The sequence below is a fragment of the Notechis scutatus genome, chromosome 2 (genome assembly GCF_049901735.1).
Source record: "Notechis scutatus isolate UNSWTSFEM ecotype Mainland chromosome 2, rNotScu1.2, whole genome shotgun sequence".
Taxonomy (NCBI): Eukaryota; Metazoa; Chordata; class Lepidosauria; order Squamata; family Elapidae; genus Notechis; species Notechis scutatus.
In genome coordinates this window covers 265,753,486-265,764,710 of record NC_142010.1, presented here as the reverse complement: position 1 = coordinate 265,764,710, position 11,225 = coordinate 265,753,486, and the positions used below count along the sequence as shown (strand labels likewise).

General features: G+C 45.4%; 2 protein-coding genes across 2 annotated transcripts in view; one reads left to right on the top strand and one right to left on the bottom strand.

Annotated features, from left to right (window-relative positions):
* Nucleotides 1-469: 469 nt before the first annotated feature.
* NUDT2 (nudix hydrolase 2) lies at nucleotides 470-5,432 on the bottom strand. Its single transcript, XM_087958774.1, has 3 exons — nucleotides 5,320-5,432; nucleotides 3,279-3,420; nucleotides 470-1,418 (listed from the first exon to the last, which is right to left on the bottom strand). Exons 2-3 carry the CDS (start codon nucleotides 3,412-3,414, stop codon nucleotides 1,105-1,107), a joined length of 450 nt encoding a protein of 149 aa, XP_087814900.1. The 5' UTR covers nucleotides 3,415-3,420; nucleotides 5,320-5,432; the 3' UTR covers nucleotides 470-1,104.
* A 420-nt stretch (nucleotides 5,433-5,852) lies between these two features.
* The window catches only part of KIF24 (kinesin family member 24), a 31,715-nt gene continuing 26,342 nt past the window's right edge, over nucleotides 5,853-11,225 (top strand). The window contains exon 1 of the mRNA XM_087953944.1: nucleotides 5,853-6,049. The gene's annotated coding sequence lies outside the window, so the exon portion shown is untranslated. The remainder of the gene's footprint in view (nucleotides 6,050-11,225) is intronic.

Below are 11,225 nucleotides of genomic sequence, written 5' to 3'. Positions count from 1 at the left end.
AAAGCAATTTTTCGTCAAAAAGATGGCGGCGGCAGCGCTGGTGAGCTTTTCCGGGTAGAAAGCCATTTCTACCCGAAAAAGCTCACCGGAAGCGCTGGCGCCGCCATTTTTTTTGATGAAAAATCACTTCCGGTGACGTCACCGGAAGTGATTTTTCGTCAAAAAAAGATGGCGGCGCCCAGCTGACGCCGGAACCGGGCCGCGGCGCCCAGCTGACGCCGGAACCGGGCCGCGGCGTCGAAAAGGTTGGGGATCCCTGCTCTAAATGATATAATTTGGGTGCGGTTGAGAAACTGCCATAAGAGGGAGCTAGAGAACCTGGATTGCTACTGGATTGATGGTTGATTGTTCTGCGTGTTCCCTGTTGCTGACGAAGGAAGAAAGAGTTTTGAATGCTGCATATCTAATCTACTGTGAGAAGATATTTACTGGACTGATTTATGGATTGACATTGTAAGTTAACTGACCTTTTTTTTCGACACTGGATTTTTGCAATTGAACAATCTCCGGACTGAACTGACTGAACACTAGTGAATGATATTTGGACTGTTTGACCCTGCTAAACTCTTAATGGAATAAACTATTCAACTAAGACAGTGTATCCGTTTTTACTGAGTGTGTAAACTAAAAAACGCTTTCTCTCATATTCGCCTGACTGCCTGACTGCTGTGCACATTCTGCTAGGGTATATCCCTAACAATCACATCATCAGAGCTCAAAGGAAGAGCAATTGGAAGAGGAGGACAACAACAACAACAACAACAACCCTGGGGTCCTTGGTGCTCTCTGAGCTGGGTTGCTTTCTTCATGACCCAACTAGGGAACATCATCAATGCTACAAGGGAACGGGGTTTGCTCTCTATTTATACACGGTCGCTTAATCCTGCATAAGCTGGGAGCAAACCTCCACCTCCCTAGCACGGATGGCGTTACCCAATTGGATCGCGAAACGTCTGCAAGAAAAAGAACCAAGCTCGGATCTCTGGGAGTTGGAAGTCCCACCCACCTTGGAGGGGCAAAAAGTTGAGAAACGCTGCTGTTAAGACAGGGAAGGACAGCTGTGCAACCTCTGCCCAAGCATTCCCGAATCCCACGAAAGGAAATTTATTCTTTGGAAGAGAGAAAGAGATGGGCCTCTCGGAGGGTGCCTTGCATGTCCTCGTATTCTGCCAGCCTGCAGGCCTCGCTGAGGGTCAGCCAGCGGAAGGCCTGATGCTCGGAAGAAAGCTGGATCGCCGTGTCCCGGTCCTTCAGCTCGGCCAACCAGTAGACCACAGTTTTGGGTTTGCCTCGGACCACGTAGTTCAGTTCCTTCTTGAAGCCCTCCAGGATGGTGAACTGGGAGGAGGCCAGGCCAGCCTCTTCCTGGGTCTCTCGCAGGGCGGTGCCCAGGTCATCTTCCCCGGGGTCTACGTGCCCTGATGAGAGAAGACAAAGCAGGGGTTTCAGAGCAGGCCAGCCCCCCCCCCCCCACTCCCTGTAAGATTCTAGAGCGGTGTGGTCCGAACTTGGCAAGATGGGTGGACTTCAACTCCCAGAATTCCCCAGCCGGCATGCTTGCTTGATAGGCTGGGCGACTTCGGGCCAATCACCAGGAGATGGAGAGTTCTAGTCCTACCTTTGGCATGAAAGCCAGCTGGGTGACTTTGAACCAATCACCAGGAGACTGTGAGTTCTAGTCCTGCCCTTAGCATGAAAGGCAACCGGATGACTGGGCCAAACACCAGGAGGCCGTGAGTTTTAGTCTCACCTTTGGCATGAAAGTTAGCTGGGTGACTTTGAGCCAATCACCAGGAGACTGTGAGTTCTAGTCCTGCCCTTAGCATGAAAGGCAACTGGGTGACTGGGCCAAACACCAGGAGGCCGTGAGTTCTAGTCTCACCTTTGGCATGAAAGTTAGCTGGGTGACTTTGAGCCAATCACCAGGAGACTGTGAGTTCTAGTCCTGCCCTTAGCATGAAAGGCAACTGGGTGACTGGGCCAAACACCAGGAGGCCATGAGTTCTAGTCTCACCTTTGGCATGAAAGTTAGCTGGATGACTTTGAGCCAATCACCAAGAGATGGAGAGTTCTAGCCCTGCCTTTGGCATGAAAGCCACCTGGGTTATTTGGGGACAATCACTAGGAGATGGAGAGTTCTAGTCTCACCTTTTGCACGAAAGCCAGCTGGGTGACTTTGGGCCAAACACCAGGAGCTGGAGAGTTCTAGTCCTGCCTTTGGCAGGAATGCCAGCTAGGTGACTTTGGAACAATCACTAGGAGCTGGAGAGTTCTAGTCCTGCCTTTGGCATGAAAGTTAGCTGGATGACTTTGGAACAATCACTAGGAGCTGGAGAGTTCTAGTCCTGCCTTTGGCATGAAAGTTAGCTGGATGACTTTGGAACAATCACTAGGAGCTGGAGAGTTCTAGTCCTGCCTTTGGCATGAAAGTTAGCTGGATGACTTTGGAACAATCACTAGGAGCTGGAGAGTTCTAGTCCTGCCTTTGGCATGAAAGTTAGCTGGATGACTTTGGAACAATCACTAGGAGCTGGAGAGTTCTAGTCCTGCCTTTGGCAGGAATGCCAGCTAGGTGACTTTGGAACAATCACTAGGAGCTGGAGAGTTCTAGTCTCGCCTTTGGCATGAAAGTTAGCTGGATGACTTTGGAACAATCACTAGGAGCTGGAGAGTTCTAGTCCTGCCTTTGGCAGGAATGCCAGCTAGGTGACTTTGGGCCAAACACCAGGATCTGGAGAGTTCTAGTCCTGCCTTAGTCACAAAAGCCAGCTGGGTGAACCAATCACCAGGAGACTGTGAGTTCTAGTCCTGCCCCTGGCATGAAAGGCATTGGGTGACTTTGGCCCAAATGCCAGGAGGCCGTGAGTTCTAGTCTCACCTTTGACATTAAAGCCAGGTGGGCGATTTTGGGCCAGTCCTTCCCTCTCTCTCAGGCCAACCCACCTCACAGGGTAAGATAAACAGGAGGAAGAAGGAGTATTAGATAGGTTTGCCCCCTTGAGCTACCTATAAAATATATAGTAAAGGCGAAATAAAATCTAATAAATGATTAAACTTGAAGAGAGTAAATAGGATCCATCTCCAGAGCTGATGCCCAAAATGTAGCTCAGGGTTTTTCAAACCTCAGTGACTTTAAGAGGGTGGTCTTCAACTCCCAGAATTCCCCAGCCAGCATGCTTTCTTGACTGGCTGATCTTCCCCCGGGAACATCTCGCCGGCTCCATATCCAGTGGAAACCGCAGAGCTCTCTTTCAGACGACAGAGTGAGTAACACGCACCTTTTGGGGGTGTCCAGTGATGGGTGCCGTAGGAGGTTTGTAGGAGGAGGTACTCAATGCGTCCATCCGTAGCTGCCGTAGCGCATGCCTTGGGTAACCTTCTGAAGATAATCAAGCCACAGGCTCTTAAGCTCATGATGCTCTTACCCAAAAGGAACACAAAGGAGCAGTGTTAGCAAATGGCAAGCTCTGGGAAGGGGGGGGCGCAGCGGGTCACCCCCACAGCCTGGGTGCAATTAAAGGCAAGAAGTAGACCTGAAGGCAGCATTCAACAAAGACGTTTCACAAGTCTTAGCACTGATGATGTAGCCTAGGTGGGTAATGAAATGCCTGCAAGAAAACCACCAAATTCAGGGAGCACCAAGGGCTCTACAGTTCAAATGTAGCTACAGATATTCACGTCTCCCCCCGCCCCCCTCCAAGTTTTACTAGATTTTTATTTTTAAGTAAACATCAATATCACTAGATGAACAATGTGGTCCCTGGGTATAGTTCATTTTGATACAGACATCAATAATGCTATTCATAATAGTTGTTATATTAATCAAACCAAGTATCAATATACATGGTTTTTTTAAAAGTAGCTATTCAATATTTCAATATTCCATTTTTAATGCCAATGATATTACAAGCATACGTGGTAATACCATCTTCCAACTTCTAATCTTTTCCATCAAATTATTACTTATATTTTATTATATAAATATTCACTTCTATTGGTATCTAGCTACCTATCGGTTTGTCTGTCTGTCTGTCTATATAATTAATACTAGACCAACAATCAAGCAGAAAAAAAAATACCCTAGTCAAGGAACTACCAAGAGCAATCCCACCAACACTAACATGATAAGTTACTGTTACATAAAGAGAGAATAAACCCCACTCCTTTTTAGCCTGATGATGTTACCTATCGGTAGTTGAGTAATGAAACATCCACAAGAAAACCAAGCTCGACCATGCACCTCCTCCTCCTCCTCCTCCACTCCACAATCCCCCCTCCCTTCTAACACTGATGATGTTACCTAGTTGGGTCATGAAAGGTCTGCAAGGAAACTACCAACCTCAGAAAACACCAGGGAACTCACAGTTCTCTTCCACTTCTCTGCAAACCCCACTCCCTAGAACTGATCATGTTACCTAGCTGGGTAGGGAAACATCTTAAGGAAAACAACCAAGCAGAGAACCCCAAGGACCTCACAATTCTCCTCCTTCTCCCCCTCCTCAATTTTGCAAATCCCACTCCCTCTACCACCACTGATGATGTTACCTAGTTAGGTAATGAAAGGTCTGCAAGAAAACAACCAAGGTCAGAGAGCGCCAACAACCCCACAGTTCAAGGATGAGTATCAAACCTTACTCCTTTCTAGCACTGATGATGTCTCCTAGTTGGGTCAGCTCAGAGAGCACCAAGGGCCCCACATTCCTCCTCCCCTTTAATTTCTGTTTCATTCCACAAACCTTACTCCCTTCAAGCACTGATGATGTTACCTAGTTGGGTCATCAAACGTCTGCAAGAAAGCCACTAAGCTCAGAGAGCAACAAGGACCCCACAGTTCAATCCTGAGCTACGAAGATTCTCTTCCACTGATCCTTTTCACAAGTGTGTGAGTGGCCCACAGTAGAGGCCCACATAGAGGGCCATGGTTGAGAGTGGGTCCGGAACCTGGATCTACTCATGCCCTACTTAAACTACTATACCACAAGGGCTGCATTGGAGTTGATGCAAAACCCTCCCTCTCAATTAATATCTGGGTTTCTGGGCGCCTTTACATATTAAACTGGGAGCCAGCTTCCGGTTGCAACCCTTCCCGTGCTGCAATTCTAACAGCAAATAATATTTTAATATTAATATTTAATATTATCATTAATAATAGTAATAACTGCATGAGATTGCAATCAGCTGCACTAAACAATGCACAATTTATTGGGAGCTCATCTGAACAAAGGCCATCAGGCGAGCAGGGAACCCCACCCCAACCAGACACGCCTGCAAGCCCAGCGGACCCCACTGAGAACCACCCGCGGCTGCAACCCGGCATACCTGTCCAAGCAATTCTGCTGGGGAAAAAAGTATGAACAGGTTTCGCAAAGCTGGACTTCAACTCCCATAATCCCACAGTTTTGTGGGCCTAGGATTACGTTGATGTCAAATTGTGGGCGTTGAAGTTCAGCAGTTCGGAGGGTTCGGATTGGGCCAGACACAACCCGGCAGTATTGAGAATATTTTTCAATTGGATCTTATGCGTGTCAATCTCAAGGTTTCTTGACCAATCACAATCGTGTGTTCAACTGTTGGTACAACCGATGCTTCATGCTCATACCCACTGAGGGGACTCCATCCAATCAGCAAGCAACGACAGAAGGCGTAGCCGATTTGGGGGATAGAATGATGATTGGCTTCGGTAGTTTGACAGATGGGGAAAAGACCATTAGAAAGGCAGACTTTTAAAGACGGTCTCTGCGGCTGCTGCCGCTTTCTGTTTGTCTTTTTCCCGCTCCTTTTTTTGTTCCTTCTTTTTGATTGGATACTATAGGCCCCACCTACTTCCTCCTCCATCGTTTTATTGGACGGTTACGGTGACGCAACGGCGCGCCAAAGCGGCGCGAGAGTTTGAAGGCAGGCTTGGTCGCGTCGTCATGGAAACGTGGCCTCGCCGGTTCTCTTCTCACCTTGCTCGGAGTGAGAGAAGCTCCGGGGGTTTCCCGGAAGTTCCGACAGTCGGACCGAGGGAGAGTTCGCCGGTAGAAGGGTAGGGAAGGACCCCCCTCCGGTAAGTAGGGCGGTCCGGAAAGGATTCCGTTCCTCGCCGAGCGAGGCCTCGGCCCCGTTGTCATAGCAACGGATGCGCAACTCGAGCCTGAGGCGTAAAAAATAATATTAATAGCAATTTATTAAGACAGGAATTTTTCCCTTCTCTGAACAACGGGCGTCCAAACTATATTGGAGTCGATTAGCTTGTTCACTAGCTTTTAACTTTTTTTTTTTTTGGCCATGTGCGAAATAAATAAATAAATAAGCTTGTTTAAAAGTTTTGCTTTTTTAGGAAGAAAAAAAAAATCCAGAATGGAAGAAAAGTCCTTGAAACCTGCTGGGGGAATGGAAGGAAAAGGACAAAAATCCATGCTTTCTTTGCTCAGGGATTACAGGTAGTCCTAGACTTAGAATAGAATAGGAAATAGAATAGAATAAGAAATAGAATAGAACAGAAGAGGAAATAGAATAGAAGAGGAAATAGAATAAAATAGAATAGGAAATAGAATAGAATAAGAAATAGAATAGAATAGAAAATAGAAAAGAAAAGAATAGAAAATAGAATAGAAAAGAAAATAGAATAGTACAGGAATTAGAATAGTATAGGAATTAGTATAGAATAGAATTCAATTCTTTATTGGCCAAGTGTGATTGGATGGATACACAAGGAATTTGTCTTGGTGCAAATGCTCTCAGTGTACAAAAAAGAAAAGATACCTTCGTCAAGAGTCAAGAATCATCAGGTACAACACTTAATGATAGTCATAGGGTACAATAAGGATAGAATAGAATAGAAAATGGAATAGAATAGAATAGAATAGAATTCTTTTATTGGCCAAGTATGATTGGACACACAAGGAATTTGTCTTGGTGCAAATGCTCTCAGTGTACATAAAAGAAAAGGTACATTTGTCAAGATTCAAGAATCATAGAGCCCAAAATGTCTGCTGTTGACTGTCATGAAGTGAGTTTTGCTCCATTTTACAACCTTTCCACAATTATTAAGCGAATCACTGCAGTGGATAAGTTAGCATCACCCGGTTGTTAAGTGAATCCGGCTTCCCTGTTGAATCTGCTGGAAGGGGAATCGCCTGACCCCGGCCAGGACGCTTCAACCGTCATAAATATGTGCCAGTTGCCAATGGATCTGAATTTTGAGCACGTGACCATGGAGATGCTGCACCGGTCGTAAGCGTGAAAAACGGTCCTAAGTCACTGTTTTCAGTGCCATTGTAACTTCGAACGATCACTAAGTGAACTGTTGTAAGTCGAGGACTTCCTGTACTGAAATTCAGCTTCTTTTGGGAGCAGCTACAGGGAATTGTTGTGTATAAGAGCCTTGTTGTGCAGTGGTTAGAGTGCTGCAAGCTACTTCTACTGCAATTTGGCAATTCGAATCTCCCCAGGCTCCAGGTGGACTCAGCCTTCCGTCCTTCTGAGGTGGGTAAAATGAGGACCCAGATTGTTGGGGGCAAGAAGCTGACTCTGTAAACCGCTTAGAGAAGGCTGTAAAAGCACTGCGAAGCAGTATATAGGTCAAATTGCTATTGCTATTCCTTATCTTCTTTCCTTATCTTCCTTCCTCCTCATCTTTCATGTTTCCTTCCATCCATATTTTTCTTTCGTCCCTCCCTCCCTCTTTCCCTCCCTCTCTCCCTCCCAGTGGTTAGAATGCAGTATTGTAGGCTAACTCTGCCCACTGCCAACAGTTCGATCCTGACCGACTGGCTCAGGGTGGACTCAGCCTTCCATCCTTCTGAGGTGGCTAAAATGAGGAGCCAGATTGTTGCAGGCAACAGGCTGACTCTAAACTGCTTAGAGAGGGCTATAAAGCACTGTGAAGCAGTATATAAGTCTAAGTGCTATTGCTATTCCTTCCTTATCTTCTTTATCTTCCTTCGTTTCCTTTCTTCCTTCCCTTTCCTTCCTTCCTTGAGCCGTTGTGTCACAGTGGTTAAAATGCAGTATTGCAGGCTAATCCTGCCGACTGCCAGCAGTTCAAATCCCACCAGGCTCAAGGTTGACTCAGCCTTCTGTCCTTCCCAGGTGGGTAAAATGAGGACCCAGATTATTGGGGGTAACAGGCTGACTCTGTAAACTGCTTAGAAAGGGCTGTAAAGCAGACTGTATTGCATTTTTAGGAGGAGATTCCTCATCTGGTCATTCTGTAGCCCAAAGGAAAAAAAAACAGAGGTTGTTGTCCAAAGACAGTATATGCCAGCTCAAGAATGAAGCAATTAAAAACATCAAGGATGCAATGGCCTACTTTATGTAGAACGATAATGAAGAAAGCATCCTTGGACTTCTGGAAGCTTTGCTGACAGGAAAGAATGTACTATTTTCAGCTTCTTGGGATAACCCAGACTTGTTTTACTCAGGCACCAGGAAAATGAGAGGCTTCCAGACCTCCCACCAGCTGTTGCTTTAAAGCAGATGCTCTCTATCGCTTGTGGTGCAGAGGCTTCTCCAGTAAGATCATCAGGCTAAAGTTAGCGTGGAAGAATAATCAGGAAATTGATGAGGTTCAGTTGCTTTTACAAATAGTCCTCGACTTACTATCACAATTGAGCCCAACATTTCTGTTCTGGGGAGTTTGGCCCCATTTTACGACCTTTCTTGCCACAGTTGTTAAGTGAGACATTGTAGTTAGAATAGAATAGAATCAATGAGCTGGAATGGACCTTGGAGGTCTTCCAATCCAGCCCCCTGCTCAAACAGGAGAATCTATACTATTTCAGACAAGTGGTTGTCCAGTCTCTTCTTAAAAGCCTCCAGTGATGGAGCACCCACAACTTCTGGTGGCAAGCAGTTCCACTGGTTAATTGTTCTCACTGTTAGGAAGTTTCTCCTTAATTCCAGGTTGCTTCTCTCCTTGATGAGTTTCCATTCATTGTTTCTTCTCCTGCCTTCAGGTGCTTTGGAAAATAAGTTGACCCCCCCACTTCTTCAAATACTGGAATACTGCTATCATGTCACCCCTAATTCTTTTATTTAGAGTAGCCAAACCCAAATCCTGCAGCCATTATTCAGATGTTTTAGTCTCCAGGCCTTTGATCATCTTAGTCGCTCTTGTCTGAAGAGTTTTATTTCCAGTTGATAAGTTAGTAACCAGGTCGTTAAGTGAATCTGGCTTCTCGATTGACGTTGCCTGTCAGAAGGTCAAAAAGTGACCACGTCACTTCGGGACACAGCAACCGTCATAAATATGTACCAGTTGCCAAGCATCTGAATTTTGATCACATGACCATAGGGATGCTGTAAAGGTCACAAGTGTGAAAAATGGTCATAAGTCACAGTGCTGTTGTAATTTTGAATGGCCACTAAACAAAACCGGAAGTCGACTACCTGTATTGGAGCACCCAAAGGTGGTGTTTTTTTTTTTGAAAAGCAACTTGGGACTTTCTTCTCTTTAAAAGCGTTTCACTTCTCATCCAAGAAGTGAAACTTTATCAAAGGTAAAAATCAAAACCAAACAAAGTCCAGTTGCCTTTTGGAAAAAAAAAGCACCTTTGGGACAACCATGACCTGGATGACAGGGAATCTCCATAGACATTTTATTGGCACAGTATTTCCAGAACGTTGAGATTTTTTTTTATTCCTTCATTCTTCCTCTCAAACTTTTATAAAAGGAGGAAAAAATTGGCAGAATGGATAATTAAAAGAGTTTGGATATACTACGGGAAGGCTAAGAAGTTATTAGTAGCTCAGGTGGGATTCCTCCATGGAAATGCAGGTATTCCTCAACTTACAACCAGTGGTGGTATTCAATTTTTTTTACTACCGGTTTTGTGGGCCTGGCTTGGTGGGCATGGTGTAGCTTGGTGGGCCTGGCAGGGGAAGAATACTGTAAAATCCCCATTTCCACCCTACTTCAGAGGAAGGTTACTGCAAAATCTCCATTCCCTCCCCACCCCACCAACCTGCCTTCCAGCTCCGTTCTCCTGTGCAGGGCAACCAAAGGAGACCCAGCCGATCAGCTGGGACTCGGGAGGCAGAAAAGAGGTCAACCAGAGGTGGTATTTGCCAGTTCCCCAAACAACTCAAAATTTCTGCTACCGGTTCTCCAGAATTGGTCAGAACCTGCTGAACACCCCCTCTGCTTACAACCACTCATTTAGCGTAAGTTTGAAGTTACAACAGCATTGAAACATGTGACTTACCGCCTGTCCTCACACTTGGGACTATAACTGCATGCCACAATCACGTGATCGGGATTCAGACTCTTGGCAAGTGGCACATGCTTAAGGAAGTTTGCGGCATCCTGGAGTCATGTGATCGCCCTTGGCCAGCTTCCAATGAACAAAGTCAATGGGGGAAGCCAGATTCACTTAATGACTGCACAATTCACTTTACAACTGCCTTACTTAGTAATGGAAATTCTGGTCCCTGTTCTGGTCACATGTTGAGGAATGTGGAAGAAGAGAGACCCTACAGGTAGTCCTCCACTTCTGACCATAACTGAGCCCCACATTTCTAAGGCTTGAGTGAGACATTTGTTAAGTGAGTTTTGCCCCATTTTACGACTTTTCTTGCCACAGTTATTAAGTGAATCAGCGCAGTTCTTAAGTTAGGAATGTGGTTGTTAAGTGAATCTGGTTTCCTCATTGGCATTGCTTGTCAGATAGTTGCAAAAGGAGATTACATGACCCTGGGCCACTGTGATGGTCATAAGTTTGAAGCAGTTGCCAAGCCACTGAATTTTGTTCACCTTAACTACGGGGATGCCGCAAAGGTCATAACTATGAAAAACATTTTTAAATCACATTTTTCAGTGCTATTGTAACTTTGAACAGTCCCTAAACGAACTGTTTTAAGTGAAGGACTACCTGTACTGGTCTAACTGGAGAGTAGTTTGTTCCTTTCTCCCTCCCCATGATTGGACACTTGTGTTAGGGATATACACCCTAGCAGAACCTGCATGGCAGTCAGGCAGGCAGGCAAATATGTGAGATAAACGTTGTTGTAGCTTACACTCAGTAAAACAGATACAATGTGCTAGTTAAATAGTTTATTCCAGCAAGATTTATAGCATAGTCAAACAGTCCATATATCACACACTAGTTCAGTCCGTCCGGGGATTAATCAGTTGCAAAGTCCAGTGTCGAAAAAGAGGTCAGTAAACTTACAAAATCAGTCCAGCAATATATCTCTTCATAGTAGAGATATGAAGAAGTTAAACCTCCTTTCTTCTTTCA